This window comes from Pteronotus mesoamericanus, unplaced genomic scaffold, assembly GCF_021234165.1.
Source record: "Pteronotus mesoamericanus isolate MK-2021 breed Mesoamerican mustached bat unplaced genomic scaffold, CSHL_Meso_final scaffold_125, whole genome shotgun sequence".
Taxonomy (NCBI): Eukaryota; Metazoa; Chordata; class Mammalia; order Chiroptera; family Mormoopidae; genus Pteronotus; species Pteronotus mesoamericanus.
The window spans coordinates 5,730,653-5,753,357 of NW_026555304.1; the positions used below are offsets into that span (position 1 = coordinate 5,730,653).

The following is a 22,705-nucleotide window of genomic DNA, read 5'->3' on the forward strand; positions in this document are numbered from 1 at the left end:
TTTGCTTAAGAAAAATCTTCCATGTCCCCATCTTTTCTGAGTGTTCAGTCTCTTTTGCAGGTTCTAACATGGCTTTCAGTTTTTTGTACAGTGTGATGATTTGATGCACATATATATATTGTGAACTGTTTACAGTAATAACATTAGCTAACACATCCTTCACCCGACATGATTACCATTTTTGTTGTTATGGTAAAAAATTTAGTATCTACTCTCTTAGCAATTTCCAAGTATATAACACAGTATTGTTAATTATAATCATCATGCATTAGATCCCAAAACGTACTCGTCTTATAGCTGGAAGTTTGTACCCTTTGACCACCTTCACCCATTTCCCTCCCCTACAAACTACTCTCTGTTTCACTGTGTTCAGTTTTTTGTTTTTTTGGTTTTTTTTTGGATTCCACATATAAGTGAGATGACAGCATACTTGTCTTTTTGTGTCCGACTTATTTCACTCAGTATAATGCTCTCAAGTTTCATCTACGTTGTTGCAAATGGCCGCATTTCCTTCTGCGTGTGTGTACTTTTTTATCCATTTATCCACTGATAGACATTCAGGTTGTTTCCAAATCTTGGCCATTGTAAATAATGCTGCAATGAACATGAGATGTATAGTCCTCTCTAGAGACAGTGATTTTATTTCCTTCAGAAAAATATGTAGAAGTGGGATTTCTAGATTGTATGGTAATTCTAGTTCTAATTTTTTGAGGAACTACCACACTACTTTTCATGGTGGCTGTGCCAATACAGATTCCCATCAACAGTGCACAAATGTTCCCTTTTTTGCACATCCTCTCCAACACTTACTATTTCTTGTCTTTTGACAACGACCATTCTGACAGGTATGAGGTAATATTTCACTGAGTACAGGTCTTTCACCTCCTTGGTTAAATCTATTCTTACATACTTTATTCCTTTTGATGCAACTATAAATGAGGTTGTTTCCTTGATTTCTCTTTATGATATTTAACTGTTGATTCCCTATTGTTCCAAGGAAGATAATTTGGAGGATACTATTCTGAATAAATCTGAAGTTGTGATATACTAGAGTATTTTCATTTTTAACAATAAATAAAAACTTAAGAAGAACATTTTTTTACATAGTTATTTTTAAATAGGGAAATTGCTTCTTGAAACCCCACTATAATGAAATATAAAAGAGATACACTCTCATTTCAAATTTTTCCCCCCTGCTTCTTTGAGTACTGGCTAAGTTGTTCTTACCTTGTAGTAGTTTTCATCAGCACGAAGTGCTTTGGAAAGTCCAAAATCACTGATCTTGGCATAATGTTGAGTAACCAGCAATACGTTTCTTGCAGCCAGATCTCTATGCACAAAATTGCACTCCTCCAAATACTTCATTCCCATAGAAACCTGATGAACCAGCTCTATGATGTTCTTATCTTTGACATGCCTGAAAGTCAAGTGTGTCATTAGTGATGAGGGATAGTAGTCCATTTCAGAACAACCAACTGTGCTCCTCACACACAAAGAAGGCACGTCCACTCATTTCCTATTCTTCTTAAGCAAGATTCACCAGTGGTGACAGATAACCTTGTTAACTTATAACTTTTCAAAAGTAAACACCATTTTCCCAGTGTTGAACTGGTCCAGTTTTCAAGGCTTGCTTTGAGTTGCATGAAAAACAGAATAATGGGGTGGTGAGACCTGGCTCAAGGAAAGCCAGGCTTGGGTTGGAATCCTTGCTCCAAAACTGGACAGAAAACAAAACCAACCCTGAGTCTCAGTTTTTTACCTGTGAAGTTGGGGTAACACCTTCCTCTTATGGAGATTAAAGACAATCTAAGTAAAGCACAACCTAATGTAGCAAATGGTATTAAATAACCAGTGGCTATTCCTATTAGTATTTGGCTCGAGTTCTATTTTAACAACGGCTTTAGAGGAGAGTATAGCAATGGATGTTTTCAGAATTACTCATGGGAACGTAGAGGTCAGCCAGACTAAGTTACCACTGTTATGTCCTATAAAATGTTTATTAAATATTTTTTTAAAAAAGCATGTTTTTTCTAGTGAAGTGGTATTGCCTGCCAAGATATTCCAATGCTGTTTCTATCACTGGGCAAATACAGAGTGAGCAAAGGAGAATGAAAACCAAATTTTGGGATTAGGGTTTTTTGCAAAAAAGTAAACAAACAAAACAAAAAAAGCAAAACAAAACAAAAACAAACAAAAAACCCCACATACTTGATTCAATGACTAAAGCTATTTCCCCTTCTCTTGCAAGGTTCCTGGATAGCATGGGAGGAGAGAGGCTTCCCTAAGAAACCAGGCTACTAGACTACTATGTGTGCTGGCATGTGGGCCCTTCCCTTTGCAGCATGAACTTCTGGGGTCCCTAAAGATACCTGTTCTGCTGTAAATATTTATTGAGTGGACCAAGTTCTGCCATCTCCATAACCAGCATCCAGGACTCAGCTTCACAAATCCCGATCATGCGCACAATGTAAGGGTTGTCCAGCTGCTGCATGACGTTGGCTTCTGCTAACAGCTCATCCTTCAGAGCTGGGTCATTGGCCTCATTTTTCAGGATTTTCACAGCCACTGTTTTCACAACTCTGCAAAAGAAATAACAGTGCATAAGAAACTTTTTCAAAGTGGCTCACTTTCAGATAATTATCTTCTAGAAATGGGGCTATACAAATAACAGCAACAGAATGGAAATGCACCTTAAAAAAACATGCTATAAGTGACTAGTTTTCCAATAATGTTCTGTCATTTTATAAACAAAGAGAGTAACACTTCATTAGTTAAAAATAAAGGGGTAGGGGGTGGTGCTGAAGAATGTCCCTACTAAGCAGAAAGCCTAAATATGACAGAAATTTAAATAATTTTCAAATAGACCTTATAAACTATGACAAAAAAGGACACCTATAACATGTTGAGATTTACCATCTCAGATTATGTGTAATGTATGCAAATACAACACCCCTTTAATATATAGATGCAGAAATAAAAAGCATATGTTGTTAAAACTCATAGTTTACAAAGCACTTTTAAACTAAGCTTAATTTTAAGCAAGCCTCAATGAGTTTGCAAAAAATTATTTTTTATTTTCTAATACAAATATCACATAGGTCATGCTTGAACTCTTACAAACATTTTGATGTAGTGAACATAAATTAATGGAATTTAACTATGCATGACTTAGAAAACTGAATCTCTCTGTGATACAATTCCTACAAATACAGGACATATAGCTCTTTTGGTGAACTCCAAATGGGAGAATAAAACAAGAACTATCCAATAAAACAGGTAAAAATGAGTCTAGCAGATGAAGTCTGACATACATTCAGACAAGTACAGACAGCCTCAGTGTAGAACTTGATGTGTGCTTATGCACTGGACACACGCTGTTACTCCCACACAGATGGAGGCACAGAACACCATGGGTGCTGCAGGAGCCCACAACCCCCACCCCCAACACCATCCACCTCCAGAGATCATGGAAATATTGTCCTATGCTGTCTCTAGACAGTTTATTGTTTTGCCTTCACATTTCATTCAACCATCCATCTGGACTGGTTTTGTATAACAATGTGAGGTAGGCATCAAAATCAACAAGCAAAAATCTTTTGATTCTTCCCAATGTTTAAGAAAAAAATAATATCCATGGCCTCTTCCAGGACAGAAAAGAGGAAAGGAACTTTATAACTCATTTTTATAACGTCAGCATTACCCTCATGCCAAAACTAAAGAAATTACAAGAAAATAACTTATTGATATCCCTCATGAACATAAATGCAAAAATTCCATGAGAAATAACAGAAAGTTCAGTGAATTATGAAAGAGATATTATGAATATATAATTCATGAATAAGATGACTTTATTATAGGAATTCAAGGTTGGTTTTATACTTGAAAATCAATCAGTGTATAATTTACCACATTATACAATAAAGGAGATAAATGTATGTTTATCCCAACAGAGGAAAAAAAAGTATTCAATAAAATGTACTACACACTCATGATTAAAAATAAATCTCTCAGAAAAATAAGAATAAAGGTAAACTTTCTTTATCCAATAGGAGCAGTTATAAACCTAACAGTGAAACACTGAAAATTCTTCCCCGAAATCAGGAATGAGGAGGGAGGCTATAGCTACTCTACCCTACGCTGAACCACAGTTCCTGGCTAATACCTTAAGACAAGAAAGAAATATAAGAAGTATAAAGATTAAACAGAATGAAATATAACTGTCATTCATAGATGAGTCTCCCTGGGTCAAAGACCACACAGATAAACTACTAGAAATAACAAGTTAGAAAAAAGAGGTGAATTCAGCAAAGTTGCTAGGTATCTGGTCAACAGGCAAAACTAGTTATATTTCCATATCAAACCAACACAAGGGATAAGCAAATAAAATTTTAAAAATTATACCACATATATTAATATCAAAAGTACTAAATACCTACAAATGAATCCAACAAAAATAGTTGTGCAAGACCTCAACACAGAAAACTAAATAACTCTGCTGAGGGAAACCTGAGAGAAATTACAGATGACTCATGGAAATGGAGGGACAGGTCATGTTTATTGATTGGAAGACTCAATATTGTAAAGACCTCTTTCTGCCCCAAATTAACCTGTGAGGCCTTTCCTCTCCCCAAGCCCTCTAAGTTGAATTTATGTTCAAGGGGAGACCCAAAACACCTGGAATTTATTTATTAAAATTTGTGCACTTATTCTTAAATGTTTAAACTTCAGTCACCTTCAAAGTATTTTCCATTTGAGGAACTGGAGAATATTAGGCTAACTGAAATAAACCAGTTGATGAAAGACAGATACCATCGGATCTCACCTATAAGTGGAATATATATTCAACAAAATAAACTAACAAACAAAATGAACCACAGGCATGGAACCATGGAGCAGACTGAAAGTGACCAGAGGGAATGGGGGAAGAAGACAATGGTGGAAAGAAGGGGAAGGGACTAGACAAAGAACATGTATGAATGACCCATGGACATGGACCACAGAGTGGGAATTGACTGTGGGAGTGGGGAGATGGGGGTAGGATGGGTGGATGGGGGTAAAAGGGGAAAGATTGAGACAACTGTAATAGAATAAGCATGATTTATAACTTAAAAAAATGTAAAAAAAAAAAAAGTGTTCTCCATTTGATGTAATACACCTATTGAGATATTTCTTCCACTGCTCAAAACAGTTTCTGAACTCATCAATTTTGATGCCTTTTAGTGCTTCTGCCATTTTTTGTTTAACCTCTTCTATATTGGCAAAATGTTTCCCTTCGAGGACTTTTTTCATTGGGGAAACAAAAAAAAGTTGTTCTTGGGGTGAGACTGGATAAATAGGGAGGGTGGGCACGAGGGTCATGCCATTTCTGGTCAAAAACTGATGAACACTCAGCGTGGTGTGGGTAGGTGAGCTCATAAATTATCCATCATGAAATGGTCAAACTCATTGAAAGAGTCTTCAAAAAAATTCACTGAAGCTGAACGCAGCCTCTCACAACAATGCCAGCTGGTACACCGAAACTGATGGGTTCCTAGAACACTCACATAGCAGCGGAAACCTGTACTACAAGGTGCCGCGCTCCAGAATGTAATTCTGGTTTTTTTGGGGTGTCTCCCCAGTATCTATAATCATGTTTGTTAATTTATATATATAATTAAGCCAGAAATTTAACTATCAGAAAGTAGTTGTGAAAATGTATACCTTAATACAGGATAATTTAAGCCCATTTTACAAAATGACTGTGGTATATATACATATATTTTAAATAAGTGTATTATTCAAAAATGTACATATACACACACGAAAGAACAGGATTGAAAGCAAAACTTTCTGTGCTTACTTTTATCTGTATTTTTGATTCTTGAATTATGCAAATTACTTACTCAAAAGGTAATTTACAAAAATTTCTTAAATTTAAAATATCATCTAACAAAAAACCCAGCTTTATTCATATCAGTAACATACTAATTCAAACGTTTAGAAACCAGTATTTTTACTGCACATTCTCTGTGGATTGTCTTCTAAAGAACAAATGAAGTACAAAGAGATTTTAGTAGTTTAGCAATTCTAATTGTTATATAATATGTACTGTTATTTGAAATTACAGGATAAAGCAAGTAAATGATTATACTAATAATATTCGAAATTTGGACATTTCTGAGTAAGAGAACTGAGACACAATTTTTAAAAATCAAAGAAAATAAGTAGATAACACTGTTACTGAATTATTGCATTTTAATTAAATAACACATATGTGTGTGTGCATATAAAGATCCCCCACACATACACATACACTACAGGTGGTTAACAATAGTAGTTTTTGGGTGGTACAAATAGTGTGTTTTTATATTCTTATGCTTTGATTGTCTCTATTTTCTAATTTTCTATAAGACACATGTACTATGTCCAAGCTAACATACATAATTATTATATCTTAATATACATAATGGATATTTTCATGGTAATTGTATCAGAAATGAACAAAGATTATATTGTTAATAAAAACAGATCTAGCTATGGTGGGTTACATTTTGTGTTTGGGATTAAGTCAACTTAATACGTACATACATAGTAGTTTCTAGCATTTCAACTCAACATGAGAAATAAGTGTGGCGTGATGGTGCAAAGCTTTTGACTTACTTTTTCATCTGGTAGTAGCCCTTCTTCACAGTGCCAAAGTTACCAGAGCCCAGTTCTTTGTCTTCCAGGGTCAGCAGCTTCCGGTCCAGGTAGACCTCCTTGGGCCTGATCTCCTCAGGGTCCGCATAGGGGCTTTCATACACTCCTGTGTCCATTGGCAAGGCTTCCCTCTGGGTTTCTGCAATAAAGTCAAGAAACATACAACCCTGGGGCTGGATCCTTAGTAAAACCCCAGCATTTACCACTCCGACCTCCTGTGTGACCACAGCTTCCCTTTCAAGATCTTGGCCACTTTGGGTAGTTATGGTGCCAGTGAGTATTCAAGGTATGGTCTCACCCAGTTTGTAAGGGGGCAGCAAAAAGCCCCTCATGCCCATTGTTCTTGACTCCCACTCCTGCATTAATGTTTATTAATAAAGAGTCTTTCATGTCAGAGGCAAAGACAGATGGAGCCTTCCTCATGGGCTGCAGTGACTTTTACTCTGTCTGAAAATTTTGACCCTCCTTCCATTGAGAGATACAATCTATGTCACTTCCCCATAGTGGCTTTTGTAACTATGTCAGTTAACAGAGCCTATCAGAAGTGATGTTTATGACATGCTCTGGAGAGGTTATAAAAGGCTTATTTTCTAGAAACCTGGCTCTTGAAGTTTCAGACGTCATATAAGGAGCCCAACTGCCCTGGCATATTCTGTGCTGTGAGACGGTTCAAGTTATATGGAAACGCCAGGCTGAGAGGCCCCAACACTAAGTGGAGAGGGGTAAATGCTGACTAACCCCTAGACCCCCGGCCTCACCACAGCCTTCACCCCTGCTGGCCCAATCTGCCTGTGAGAGGCCCCAAAGCACGACTACTCAACTGAGCCTTGCCCAAATTCCTGACCTGCAACAGATGAAGGAGAGATCAATTAAATAACTGTTGTTGTTTTAAGCTACTAAGTACTGGGGTGGTTTTTATCGCAATGCACAGACCAAGTCACTAATAAAAAAATGACTTGAGGTCACCTAGAGAACCGAAGTCATCCAGAGGTCCTGCTTCTGATAAGAAGTCCAGTAGGGGGCTATTGAGTTCATTGAGAGCAGTCACCCTGAGCTGCAGCCTCTGTGGCCTCATACAACCACCACAATTCCCTAACCATGTCTGCAATTCCAACAGCTCAGACATCTGTTCAGGTTCTCATTACTGCACTCAGCTGAAATGTATTACTGGACATAAACATCTTTCAAAGAACACAGTATCAAAAATGTGAGCTTTGAGCAGTATTGGTACTGCAAGAGATGACTTCTGAAGCAGCAGCACTGAAGAACATTTTCAGTGTGGCCAATTCATTGTGAGGGAGGCTATGCAGATCACTTCATCCAGCAGTAAATGTTGGTGACTAAAAGGGTGTCTCTCACCTCTATCTGCAGTCCAGGGCCCTGGATCTGGCTCATAGGGATTGAACGTCATGGAGCTCTCTGGACGGTTCCCCTGAGATGAGGAGGCCTGAAGCACACAAATAATATGTCATGTCTCTCCATTGATACTCTGTTGAGTTGACGTAATTTTTACTTTTAAGTAATCACATTTAATGTATGCAGAGAAGAGAAAGGGAAGAATGAGAAAGAAAACAGGAAAAAAACAAGGCTTATCTCATTCTTTGGGCAACTGCTTGGATCCTGTGAGGGCCAAATGCAGCTCACAACTGACCCCATAACTCCCAAAGCCTGCCAGGGCCTCAGACACTGCTAGGAGGAGTCACTCAATCATTCCGGCAGGATTCCCTCCCTACTTACAGCTCTCTCAAATCCTATCTGCATCTCCCAAAACATACTGCAGGTATTCTTTATCCCCTTGGATTCATTTTCCTCCATTAACTCTTTCTCTTCAATATATGGAAGCTATTTTAAAACAAAGATGAAATATCCACTGGCTGCTCTACTCACTCCCTCATTCCACAGCATCTATGCAGATGGAGTTTTGGCCTCTGTCTTAAGCTTCTGTGAAGATCTAGTGACATTTGAGTGATGTCAGAGGGTAGCACTGGACACTCAGTAACCATCATGATCATCATCATCACCGTGGACTCTGTGAGGTGGAAGCCTCTTGCTAACCCGAGAAAAGCAATTCTTCTTGTACCCAGAGCAGGTAACTGAAGTGTATCAAAACAAAGTTTTGCTGGCTGTTATTGGTATCAATTTGCATCATGAAATCATGGCGGGGGAGAGGTAATCTTGATATTCCTGTAATTCTTTGAAAGTTTCTATCTCAAGTGTTCCTTACCCACCCACAAGGGCACTGCTACTAAATTTAGCTCATGGGAAAACAACAATTCAAACCATTTGTTTTTGGTGTGAGCTGAGGTAGAAATTTTATATATCCATTGACCTTATTACTGTTCAAGAAGTGGCCACGAAGAAATGAGACACTGCCAGATGTTGGAGACATTTAAAAAAACAGACATTAAGCTGAACTGTAGACAGTCACTTATCTCCTGGCACAGAATGGTACCCTTGACTGCCTTCCTCACGGCACAGTCCCAGGAATCAAAGGTACAATAACAAAGTCACAATGTGCCACAGCCACCACATGGCCACTTGTGTCCTAAACTTTGGCTTCCTTCTGCACGCTATCTTGTACTACAGAGCCATGGCTAATAGCGACAAAGGCCTGTTTGACGTGGCTAAAGGATACCCGCTTTCATGTGTTAATAGAATGTCACTGGATCCATATGGATTCTCATGACTATCTCAGCATTCTTACTGAATTGTTTATAGAATTAGCTATGATAGATCAGGTGTGAAAATGGAATCTAAGTTCCAGGGGACATAGTAATTCATTCATGGCATTAGAGCTTTGTGAGGCCCACTGTTTGTGCTTAATAAAAATGTGTCAAAAAGACATGTGATGGATGAAAGATGTGAAGTGTAAACTCATATGCTTTAAAATGAGTTCTCTTTCAGTCTCTATATTAACAGAGGGAAACCGGTGTGCATAATTCCAAATGACAATCTATCTTTTAGAAATTTTCATATGATCACAGGACTATTGAATGTGCTATGAATTCACATCTCACTCGTTATACAATTACCCTGTCTTGGCAGAAATGTTCTAGGAGAAACTAGCAATTCCCAAGGCTCTTCATTCCCACCTTTGCTTGGTTCCCTCCTGCAATCAAACTCCAAGATAGACATAGTTTGCAAATTTAAAAAAGTCTCTTTTTGGTTCACATTCTATCATTTCAACTTCTCTGATTTTCTCTGCAGGTAGGTAAGTTACAAGAGCCACAGACAAAACTTCAGGATTCCAAGACACAAAGAGGGCCCAATACACCTTCTCTTCACGTCAACCCCTCCTGCCCTCTGCCTGCTTAAGATGATATCCTGGGGCTGTTGCCTCTCCATCCTGAGAGAATGTTCTCCAGAGCAGGTAGACTTCATAAACACTGTTCCAATTAAGCTGGAATGTAATTATCTGACATATGACTCCTGAGGAGAACACTAAAACAGAGCTAGGGTGTAAAACAAAGTACTGAAAACTATACGAGGGCCTCAGGACTAAGTCGGAATGAGTAGTGATAAATGCAGCAAACTTGCCCTGGACAGAATAATGCATACTTGAGTTGGTGGAGGGGTGTTCACCCCCAGTCTGTCTGGACTATGGATAGCGAATGGGTTGAGAGTCTCCTGTGGAAGGTGGGGCCATGTTTTCACTCGAGGTGGTTCAGGGCTTCACTTCAGCACTGCCGCCACAGACCACCACCGCATGATTACAGGCTTCAGAGCCTAGCCGAGCCCCACATTGCCCTCAATGACCACTGCAGCTCCCCACCTGGATCCCTTGCCTCCTGCCTAAACCAGGACAGAGGATGGCGTTACACTTGGGAGGGTGTTCTATGGGAGACACCGGAGGTTTCCTGTTGTGTCAGTTAAAAGGGCAGTGGTGACTTCATGGTGAAGATGAAGATGTGAAAGCATGTTTCATCTTTTTTGAAACTGTTTGCAACAACAATAAAAACTTTCTGAAATCAAATGTTTGGGGAAAGAAGAATTTGAAGACTTTACGATGAATGATCTCATAAGGCATAACAGTAAACTATAACAGTACTGATTAGTATTTTTAAATGAAATTTTAATTTAATAAAAAGCATATTGTTGTTTTACTATACCACCGGTCATTATTCAGCCTGCTTTGTACTTGATGATTTATTTTTCCCTTATCATTAATACCACCTTTTCTGCTTTGAGCATAAGGTATAAAGGAACATTGACAATTGCTTTTTTCCTATTTTTGTTGATACTCAAAACAGAATTTAATTGGCAGAATACCACTAGATGGCACTAGCTACCTTAGCTTTCTACCTTGCAAAGAGCATGCTGTGATTTCCAAGTTTTATAAATTCTGGTAAAAACAGATCACCCCGCAACAACAAAATAAAAAATTAGGTTAGGTTATAAATTATAGTTCCCAGTCTCTTTTTTTCCCCAGAATTAACTGCAAGTAGAAAATGTACTTGACAAATATTCATTGAGTGTGTACTTTTAAGTAGTGGGGATTCAGAAGTTAAAAAAAAGAGAAAAAACATTGCTTTTATGGAGCTGACAAGCTAATTCAGAGTTTCCGGATATGGGATTATTGTGCGTGTCCTAGGAATGTCCATTTCTAGACCTTAATTTTTAAACTTTTTGAAAGACATTTTTGAATCAGGCAATAATGATAATAAAGGTAAAGTCATACTTGTTAAAATTGCAGTGACAAAAAAAACCCAGTAGGTTTCAGAAATACTGGCTGCCACAAGCTGACATGGCTCTGGTCTCTGGTGGAATGATTGTGGTCCCAAAGGGAAATGAGGTCCCACAGCTGAGGGCACCCCCTCCTCAGCCAGGGCATGGGGTAGTATGCGGTTTCCTTCAGATACACGGAGATAAACACTTGACCTTCACAATTAATCTTCCCTTACCTTAGAAGCAAAGATATACAATCTCCCTCTTTACAATGATATAAAAACATTTTCTCCAGGGTCTGGCCCACTGCTTTGGCATTACCAAACCAGCATGACTTAAGAGCTTCTTTTTCTCCCTTCTTCTCTCCCAGGTGAATCCCAGTGAACTGTATATTTAAACGTCTTAAAATATTCCAATCTTCAATGTATGTGTTGGAATAGAACATGAAAAACAGACTTTAATGTGTAATTTTGGAACACATTTCCACTACATTTAACTAGATTAAATGTAAATGCTGTGTCTCAGAGAGTATGCATTTGAAATGTGGAACTCAAACACTGTCTTTAATTCTTTAAGGATTCTGTTCAAACTCTGCCAATCTACTTTAACAGAAGGATAGGTGTATGTACTTATAGTAGCAAACAAAAATATCCCAGGGCTAATAATAGGAGGGATTTTCTTAATTTAAATACTATCAGTCCTTAAAGTTAAGTGTATGGCAGGACAGGGAGATGGCAAATCATACTTGTATTCCTTAGTTAAATTCAGGTATATTTGTAAGTATTGAAAAGTTACTAATATCTAAAGAAAAGTTTAAAATACACCTGCTTTTAAGTTTTTATTATAAGCTTTAAAATTATTTGATTAATAAATATCTTCAAATAGAATGTACTCATTAACTACCTACATGCTAGATTTAAGTCAAGCTTTAACATGTACTTTTTTGTTGCCTGAATTATTAAAAACTATTTATATTGATAAAATTAACAAATTCAGTAAGTTATTTATAACTTAGCTAAACAAAATATTTGACATAATTCCCAACAGTCTTTTCTCATAACTGGTTAAACAATGGGAAATCCCCTCCTTCTTGTGAAAACATAAATATTAGTTCTCCCAAAATATTTCTGATCAGCAATTAAAATACTTTCAATTTATAGCTTAAATCACACAATTCTTTTATCTATTTACTGATATTTCTGGCATCTATGAAAATTCGATGAATACTTCAAAGCTGTTATAAATAAGACCCTATTTTGCCAGAAAAGTATTTTCACGGTATTAATCAGAGTAATTATTTTCTAGTATTTAATTCTTTAAAAATGATTAAATAATTTTAATAGGTGCAAATTTAAAAAGGCACAACAGGTTTTACAATGAAAAGTGGGTCTCCTTGACACCCGCTGGTTCCTCCCAAGGCAACTATTGTTACTAGTATTTTCTGCATTCTCCCAGAATATTCTATACTATACTGGCACAAACAAATGTATATGGCATTGCTGTCTGAAATTAACATTGGATTTTGGAAACAATTTTAGTTCTCAGCTGCCTCCTATAGTATGTACTTTACTGTAAATCACTTCATTTATTTTCCATTGATAGACTTTTAAGTTATTTCCAGACATTGTTAATTATGCAATGCTGGAATAAACAACTTCATATATACAGGATTACATATAAATGCAAGAATATGTGTATAAATACTTAGAAATAAAATTGGAGTTAAGTTATATGTGCTTTTAATTTACATGGGTGTTGTGAAAATGCTGTTCTGAGAGATGGCATCATTTCACACTTCAACAAAGTGTGAAAGTGCTTATTTACCACATTTTTGCCGCCCACTCTGTCCCCAAGCCATTTTCTTTGGGATCAGTTTCGCAGGTGGATGTAACAGAGTCCCACAGCTTTAACTTGCATATCTCATTATATAATGGAACATCTTTGCCTATGCTTAAAGGCTATTTATATTTGCTTTCCTATAATCTACCTACTGACATTCTCTGTCCAATACCCTCATAGATAGTTAAAACTTTTATTGCTTTATAGACTCTCTTATATATTAAAGATAGCAATCTTACATGTATCATCATTACAAATACTTACTCTCAGTTCACTATTTCTGTTTTGATGTTATGATTCTTATCCATGATTCCTGATTTTTATGTAGCCTTGCTAATATTTTCTTCAACTTTCTTTAGACATGTTCTCCTTTACTCTAAAGATCTATTAAAACTTATTTGCTAGATTTCACTTTAGTCAATATGAGTGACCTGAGCTGGCTTCAGCCTGCCTGGGACACTGATGGGGGAGGGTAAGTGGCTTGTCCCCTCAGAACCCCAACTTCTTCAAATGTCAACCTGGCGAGCCTGAGCTGAAGTCTTCCATTGCAACAAACCATGATCTTGGCAATGCTGGGAAGAGATTTTACAGATGTAATTAAAATCCCTAATTAGTTGACTTAAATTAGTTGATTATTTTGGGTGGGCCTGACTTAAATCAGTCCAGAGTCCTTAGAAGAGAGTTGAGGCTTTTTGAGGAGAAAAAGGTGAGAGGTGCACAACTGACCCCTGGCTGTGGGTGACAGCTCCATTTGTGCCTGAGGGGTTCCATCCTATCTTGATCATCCCTTCCTGATGGTCTGCTTATGTAGCCCCTACAATTGTGTAATGCAAGTCCTTGTGTTAAATCTCTATGTGTGTATTGGTGTATATGCATACATTACATATATACGTGTGTAGATATTATATATGTACATATGTGTATTATACACGTACCCATATGTGTGTGTGAGGGCGTGTTTGTTTTATACATAAACCTTCAACTGGTCATGCTCCCCTGGTTGAACTCTGAATGGTGATACACGTGCAAACCACAGAATTAAGATAAATGTGGAATGCTGTGTCTACTCTGTTCACAGTGAAACCGCTCACCTCAGGGACTGCACCAGAGCTGGGGGGCTATGCATTGGCACATATGCCTTGGGCCGTTATGAAGAGCATGATGAATAAACAAGGGTGCGAACTGGAGGTGTGGCCCTCATCCACAGGGAGCTTCTCTGTGCCTGCCAAGCAAACCCTGTGAGTGGAGTGGCCAAGAAAGCTGGGGGAGGGAGGAGTTTTGAGGCTGCTGATAGGATGCTGGGCAAACTGTGTGTCCTGTCCTGTGTCATTCTGTGAAGCTTTGTCAAAGCAGCATTTGATTAAGAACTCCAGTACTTTGGGTTTGACTGCCACACCATTGTGGGAAGTCACTAATGTGAACTGAATTTGTAATTGTAACTTTGAAAGGACGATTTACAACAGAAAAGCACCCTAAATCAGAATACACTTTGAATCGTATTAGTTGATGGGGCATCATCTGGTTTATTTCCTACTGGATTATAGTCCTGTGAGGTGCCATCCTGGCACCAAGTGGAGCCCTCTCCCAGGGAAGGGGCGAATGCTGCCAGGGGTTCAGGGCCAGGTGGGCCAGAGGGGGCAGCTGTGGAGGTGTTTGCCTTGGATCATGGGGAATGTGGACCTTTTTAAGTTCAAAGCTTCAATCACCTCCTGGGCCTCATCTTGAAACAAACCCCCAATTTTGGAGCAAAAGAAACACTGACATAGAGAATGTATCCCCTTGACAACCTGGCCCCCAGCTCCTAACATGTTGCCCCTTCAAGGGCAGCCCTCACTGGAGCCCCTGGAAGTGACACTTTTGTGGGCTGATCCATACTGACTGGGAATGCAACATTAAAATAAAGTTGTTATTCAGGCTTATCACATAACCTTCCCCCTCAAACATGACTTTAAATTCACTTCTGTGTGGTCTATGTTCTATGGTCAACAAGACTGAGAATGTCTTGAGTATGATTGCCCCCTGGGAAAATTTTTACTAAAAAAGACCTGAGAGCTTTTATGGTTTCATGAGGGGGGACCCAAAACACCCAAAATTTATTTATAAAAAATTGTGTATTTATTCTGACATGTTTAAACTTTAGTCACCCTCAAAGTACTCTCCATTTGATGAAATTCACCTACTGAGACCTTTTTTCCCCCCACTGCTCAAAACAGTTTTTGAACTTGTTGATTTTGATGCCTTTTAGTGCTTCTGCTGTTTTTTGTTTCACCTCTTCCACATGGGCAAATTGTTTCCCATTGAAGACTTTTTTCATCAGGGAAACACAAAAAATTGCTCTTGGGGCAAGATTAGATGAATAGGGAGGGTGGGGCATGGGGGGGTCATGCTGATATTTGGTCAAATACTGCTGAACACTCAGCACAGTGTGGGCAGGTGCACTTGTAAATTGTCCACCAGGAAATGGGCAAATGTGTTGAAAGAGTCTTCAAAGAAAATTCACTGAGGCCAAACACAGTGTCTCATGAGATTCCACCTGGTACACCGATACCGATGGGTTCCTAGAACGCTTACCTAGCAGAAGAAGCCTGTGCTACAGGGGCCCACCCTCCTGAAGACAATTCTGTTTTTTTTGGGTCCCTCCTTGTATTTTCTGTTTCTCATTAGTACTTTAGGCAATCTGCTTCATGAGTTGGTGCCCAGTGATAATGCTGAAATGTTTGGGGAAATACCAGCTGATATGAAAATGGAAACAATTATTAATAAAAGAATCAATTTTACACCACCAATGATAAAAACAGAAAGGGAAAATAAACAATCCATATACATAAGGGAGGTTATTCATTATAAGTCAGTCATTAAAAAAGAACTTATTAATTTCCCTCATAATTCAATCATATAGCAAAATATAAAAATGCATCATATGTCAATCTTACTGCATCATAAACAAAACTGGCATTCCTAATCCTATAATTCCATCTCATCTTTTTATGTGTTGTATTTAAAGTTCTGTGTGGGAAATTTATATCCATAATGAAGTTACTGAGGCACTATATATCTATGAAATATACACGCTTAGGCCCTCACTATGCAGTATTCACAAAACCTTGGTGTTCCACCTACCAACATGTGATTTATATCATCAGTCACCCTATCACTGCAACATATCATTCTGGCAACTCTAAAGTAGCCTGGCTTACTTGGAAAAGATTTTCCAACATGAGAATCAGCTCCCATCTATCATGCTGACCGAGATGACTTTCAAGTGCACACATCAGCAGAGATAGCATGTGCATAGGTGATGGACTTTGCAGCAAAGTGTCCAGGACTCACATGGAAAGCACAGTGCATGCCCAGGTGGGCTGCCCATGAGGGCTACACATGGCAGAGACATGGGGCCAGAGCAGTGGGAGCGGGGGGCAGGGTAGAGCACACGGAGGGCAGCCACTGGGCAGAGCACAAGTGCTGAGTGCGGCTCAGTCCTGCCACTTAGTCAGGGACAGCAAGCAGGGGATGTTTTAGCACCTTTTTGTGGGCAGGCTTTAAGAAGGAGCGTGATGCGAATCTTGAGATTATTCCACTTGGTGACCAAGTCTAGAAACCATAATGGCAAAAAGGAACAGTAAATGTTTCAGAAAACAAATACAGGCTAGGTACATAACATGCTATTTTAACATGCTTTATAAACCAACCAGACCCTCCAGGTTTTGCCCATGTGACTCAGCTGATCATTGGGAATATTTCAAGAAAAGCTGAGCCCCTGAGCAGAAGGACCTGGAAGAGCATTTGGGTACTATTTCCCACAATAGGCTATATAAAACTAGAGCTGTTACATTAAATGGTCCATGTTTCATAGAGAATTATTAAGTTGCAAACTCAAGTAAATTGTTGTAAAGAAACCAAAAGATAATTTGAGTGCTCAATTTTGTTACTTCAATGACGGTTCCCATGTGTTTGTGGGAATTCACTGAGTTAAACACTTAGGGCACATGCATTTATTTCTTCTGTATGTATCTCATCAGTCAATAAAAAGTTGTTTAAAAAAATCTAATTTCTTGGAGCCAATAGGTGATAAATGGCTAAATATAGGGCTTGATATTCTTTTAGTTCTCAGCACTAATTTATCTTTGAGGAAAAATAATCTGTCTCAAGGCATACACATGGTAGAGTTGACAGGCCCATGAGCCATGAAGAGAGTAAAATAAAATGACCCCTTAAAGGTGCTTTATTTTAGACATTGACCCTAAAGTTCACTGACAGTTTAGCAAATTTCAGGTGCCCCAATCTGGTGGCAGATTCTGTCCCTGGAGAGACCCCAGTTTTAACACAGGCACAGCTTTTGACCAGTCCCTGGTCCCCATGGGGGCAGAAAGTGTGTTCTGCACTCTGCATATTTTTTTTAAGGGTTAGACAAAAAGTGAGGTGTAGAGCACACAGTTCACAGTGAGGTAATTGTTACACTTCATGGATGGCATGAACTGGAATCAAAGGTCCACAGTGAGGTCCTCCAGGAAGAGCAGGAAACCACGTTATGCTTTGTGTCTAAAACTGTACAGCAGTGCATCACACGTGGAGGAGGGAGGGATGGGATTCTCTCTCTGTAGAAGCATCAGGCACATTTTGGGCAAACCCATGTGGAGAAGTATGGACAGGCCACATTCTCGCCTCCTACGGACAGGGAAGGGGAGAGGGGTTCTGGCCTGGTACCCGAAACTACACTTCCCTAGGGCTCCTCTCTCGTGTCACCCCTTCCTTAGTCTTCTTCTGCTAAGCTACTGTCAAGCTGGTTCTTCTCGAAAGGGCAAGGCTTCTAATAATGATGGCTTGTTTGATTTAACCAAATGAATCGGGCAGAAAACATCATCAAGACATCATAATGCCAGACTTGTTACACGAACCAAGGTCATGTGGATCATGCCCATGTGTCTATACTGGGGGTTCAAGGCTGAGCCTGGAATCTGCAGGAGGCATATTTTTGACTTTACATTGGGTTTCACGGTCATTTTGTATACTTTTAGTAAATGTACAGAATTTAACCTACCAAAAAAGTTAATTTGGCTAGCCTGGAACTGGAATCAGGCTGATTCTAGCTGCCATCAACAATCCCAGTTTATCAAGTGTGATAAAAACAACAATCACCACTACTCCCATTAGCCAAAAAATGCTTTTCACTGCACTAACATACAACTGCTTCACCTCTAGTGGTATTTCTAGTAACACTTACCGCTGGATGGGCACTTGGAAGTTGTGGACCATTTCCTGGTGAGAAAAGTGGATGATTACTGCTCTACCAGTGAAAACCACCATGTATCCCCTTCCCACAGCTGATCAATCAATGTCATTGTAAAATGCTGCTTCCTGAAAAGCAGGTGCAGTTTCTGCAATATTTCTTTTTATTATTTTACTCAACTTTCTCACCCATGCAATTAGCACTAGCTTTTTAAAGTTAGCTATTTCTTGATCAATGATATTACGTAAAATTGGAGCAATGTGACACTTATAATCAGTCAGTAAAAGGAAGGCCTCATCTCACCTGAATTGCAACAGGCTGAATCTAAAACAGGGCTGATTATTATCAGATTATTATTATTCTCTAAGAGACTGAGATTCCAATGCCTTAGTGACTCACCTGTTTGCCGGCCAATTTTTTGACATGGAACAGTAAGAACTCTTAACAAACCATCTGGTTTATACGAATAATGTTCAACTAGCTGTAATAGAAGAAAGTGAGAAAGTACAATAAATAATGGATGCAGGAAAGGGAATCCTACCTGGAGTGGCTGAATCCCCTTTCAAACTTTAAAAGTGGTTCAAGGACAACCCTTAAGAAGGTCAGCCTGTAACTTCCTTGTTTGTCTGACCCCTCCCATGTCTCTCTTCCCGCCCTCAGACTCAGGACAGAAGTCCACATGCTGCCTTTCCTTCGTGATCCTACTCCATCTCCACTCACCCTCTTTCTCTCCCTCTCCCTCTCTCTGTCTGTCTCTCTCTCTGTCTCACTCTTTCTTTTTTGGTAGCAAGTTCCACTTACAGTATTTGTATTATCCTACATCTGTGTGATATTATAAAGGTGAACTCAGCATTCAGTCATCCAAAAAACATTCTGCTTCACTAAGCCCTGAGAGAGGACAAGGTAAACTCAGGTGAACAACACACATTTTCTGCCCTCGAAGTGCTTACTTTCTTGGTGGAGAAACAGATAGTGAGTGAAGTGCTTACTTTCTTGGTGGAGAAACAGATAAATAGTAAGTTATACTTTATTACAGTGCTGTTGGCAAAGGCTTTGGAGGGACCAAGTCAGTCAGCCCAAAAGTTTCAGAGAGAACACATCATAGCACAGGTGATGTAGGAGCTGGGACACAAGGAAAGGTGACCTTTTTGAAAATAACCTTCTACCCAAAGGACATGGACACCCTTGACTAATGGCTCCCAGAAAGTTATGATTATGATGTCTAATTTCTACATTAAAAAATAAATGACAAGTAGATTTATTTGTATCTTATCAAAATTATGCAATATTTTTCTCATTACAGATATTTTCTCTTCAGACAAGCTAAAATGTTCATATCTGATTATCTCTTCCTTGTCTGTTGGTACTCTTTCCAGTCCCAAAACTTACCTACTTGTATGAATGTTTGTTGAATGTATATATTTTACCTTTCCAGGTAACATTCTTTTTTCAAAATTTTAACTACTGTGGTAAGAATATAACATGAGAGCTACCCTCTTAACAAATGTTTCAATCATAATCAGCCCTAACTTGCTACTAGAATGGACCCCAAAGCTTTCCCTGTTCTGTTAAATGCAGTAGAATGTTCTCAGGTCAATAATATTGAGGTCTCTAAAACAGGTGAGATATTTCATACACTTCTCTGGAGTCATTCAAAAATCTCTTTCAATGCTTGTGTTTTTAGACAATCTATCCCACAAGGGTTGCTGGGTGGGGGGGTAGGTGTACATATGTAGGGATTTCCCACTTAAGGGTCTGAAAACTTTTTTGTAAAGGGCCAGAGAGTGATATTTTAGGTTTTTTCAGGTCACATACCATCTCTGTCACATAGTCCTTTACTTAAAACAATCCTTTATAGTATAAAAGCCACTTTCCTCAAGGACTACACAAAAACTGGCCAGGGGTCAGATTTAGCCTATGTGCACCAAAGGAAGGAATGCTATTGGAATAATTACCAACTCTCAGGAAAAAAATAGCACCAGAGCCCGAGGTAGGGCTAGGGCACAGAGGTTCCTTACTCTGCTGTTGAGAAAAACCCATGAAATCACACCTGTAAATATGAAAGTTACTTATAGCATTTTTGATGCTCTTTCTTAAACAAAGTGGCTAGAAAATATACAGTGGAAAGAATTTAATTAGGGCTGAATACTACAGTATGACAGAGAAATCAATAAATATGGGACAAAGTCTTGGGAAGGAACTTCCCAACAACTAGTAATGTTTGGCACTGCAGGTGCACAGTGACTCAAACTGTGAGTGGGCGCACAGGAGAAAAACCACCATTGGGGAGAAGCTGGGTGGCTGCACTGGTGTTGGAACCCAGAGCCTTCGAGCCCTGAAATGCACACTGTCAACACATCATACAAGAGTCATAAGACTTTGGTGGGAAGTTAATGCTGCAAGGCAGCATTCTCTACTCATCTCTTGAATTTTCAGTGGACTACTTAATAGGCTAAATGCTCTTTCAAATCAATACCATTAAAATAAAGCAAAGTCTGTAGTTGATAACTAGCCATACACTATGAGCTACAAACCAAAAGACAAGTTTGATGTTACAACTGATAATGAATAATATTGTAATACCCAGCATTTGGAGAAGCAGCATTTCTTTTACTCACTACAGCATTATGAACCAAAATAAATCATTTGGAGGTTACTCTAAGTGCATCAAAAGTAAAGGGGAATCCCTGAATTCAGTATTTAAAAAGATGGGATTTTAAGTTGGGATCTTTCCTTGCTGTTACCATGTATGAGGTTCCTGGCCAGACCTGGGTATGGATGTTTGCACACATCCCTCGCTCACAAAAGCTCAATGTAGTTGTTGCTCTCCGGGTGGCAGAGTCCCTTGGTTTTCTCTCTCTGCCCCACTACAGTACATAGGATGCTTTACTAAAATGCCATGGGCAGTGGTTTCATTTCTGCACAAAGCGGTGATTTAGTAAAAAGACAAGATAGTTATACCTGTGACAGCCCCATGGAAACCAGTGGTGAGCACTGTTTTAGTTAATGCTCACATTGCTAAAGCAACTCTCCAATTGCGGGTTGTTTCAGGGTTACTAATAGTTGGGTCAAGAAAAAACTGTTTATAGCAGAATGGAACAGTCCCATGTGGCAGGATGGTAGGAGCACAGGAAGTGCTGCCTTACTTTCTAAGTTTTCTTACTTTCTGTGGAGACTCATTTTTGCTGCAAAAATGGCACCCAACATTTTATATTCAACTCAGCCTCTCCCTACTTAAAGAAAGTAGGCTTGGCCATCTCAACCCCTCCTTCCCAGTCAAACACACCTTTATTTTGTGTGTCTTTGTTTTAAAAGTTGTTTTCTCGTCCCCAGTACAGGGGATTAAACTGTTGAACTCTGAACACAGCCCTGAGTAGCATCACCTTGAGGTTCAAGTCCTGTCTGGCCCTGAAGAAGATACAGAACCTGCTAGAGCCTCATTAACCTAACATGATGACTATAGACCAGCACTTTTTAAATATGGATATTGGCATGTGACACCTAGAAGTTGAAGAGCAGGCTCTGGTTGGGCAGGTCACAGGTAGGGACCCAGGTGTGTTTCTCTAACAGGCATCAGGGTTCCTGTGGCTCTCATTTCCCATGGTGCTGTGTACCTGCCAGAGTGTGTCGAACTTCTTGCCATCCGGGATGGAGAGCTTCCCCGTCTTGTCCTTGTCAATACGGTAGTGCAGCACTTTGCCCTCATGTAGCAGGCATAGGGCAAAGGACCCGTTGTTGTCCCTGGCCCTGATCCTGGAAGACAAGAAGAGTCCATCACTCCGGACCATCCCTCACTAAAGTGCCCTGAGCATGCCGCTGGCCCCAGCGCCTCCACCTCAGGGTCAAGGGCTTTGCCCACCATGCCCAGCAAGCCCCCAGTCACAGCTCAGTGACACCAAGAGCTCAGGACAAGAAAATCCTATGGCCTGGGGCTGGACCGCAGCCAAGGCTCAGGGGGCAAAGAGCCCCTGCTGGGCACCAAGAGAAGCCGAGGCTCTCCTGGCTCAGCAGAATCTCTCAGGGTACCAGCACCTGAGACTTACAGGGCCCTGGAGCTGGGTGGGCAGGGGGCTCTGTGAAGCTCTTTGACACACCTCCTCGCTTCCCTGAGGTCAGAGTCCCAACCAGCACTGCTCCCAACACAGGGAGTGCAGGGTAGGGGTGTTTCACAGGCATTTTAACTACAAACTTCTGGACTACAGATGGAGGGGGCGGTGAGGGCTCCCACTTCCAGGGCCTGCTCTCCCTTCTGCAGGGAGGGTGGGTCATGGCTGTGATTTAAACTACTGTTGCGTA

At 39.6% G+C, this 22,705-nt stretch overlaps 1 protein-coding gene across 2 annotated transcripts in view; it reads right to left on the reverse strand.

Annotated features, from left to right (window-relative positions):
- Nucleotides 1-22,705, reverse strand: part of SYK (spleen associated tyrosine kinase) — an 88,011-nt gene that overhangs the window by 15,390 nt on the left and 49,916 nt on the right. The window contains exons 4-11 of one of the 2 annotated variants that reach the window (XM_054588040.1): nt 22,024-22,162; nt 18,809-18,890; nt 18,404-18,438; nt 16,705-16,773; nt 8,038-8,125; nt 6,640-6,817; nt 2,370-2,579; nt 1,228-1,417 (exon numbers count right to left, since the gene is read on the reverse strand). In XM_054588040.1, the coding sequence (XP_054444015.1) occupies nt 1,228-1,417; nt 2,370-2,579; nt 6,640-6,817; nt 8,038-8,125; nt 16,705-16,773; nt 18,404-18,438; nt 18,809-18,890; nt 22,024-22,162 (991 nt within the window). The remainder of the gene's footprint in view (nt 1-1,227; nt 1,418-2,369; nt 2,580-6,639; nt 6,818-8,037; nt 8,126-16,704; nt 16,774-18,403; nt 18,439-18,808; nt 18,891-22,023; nt 22,163-22,705) is intronic. The other variant, XM_054588042.1, reaches the window with a different exon arrangement.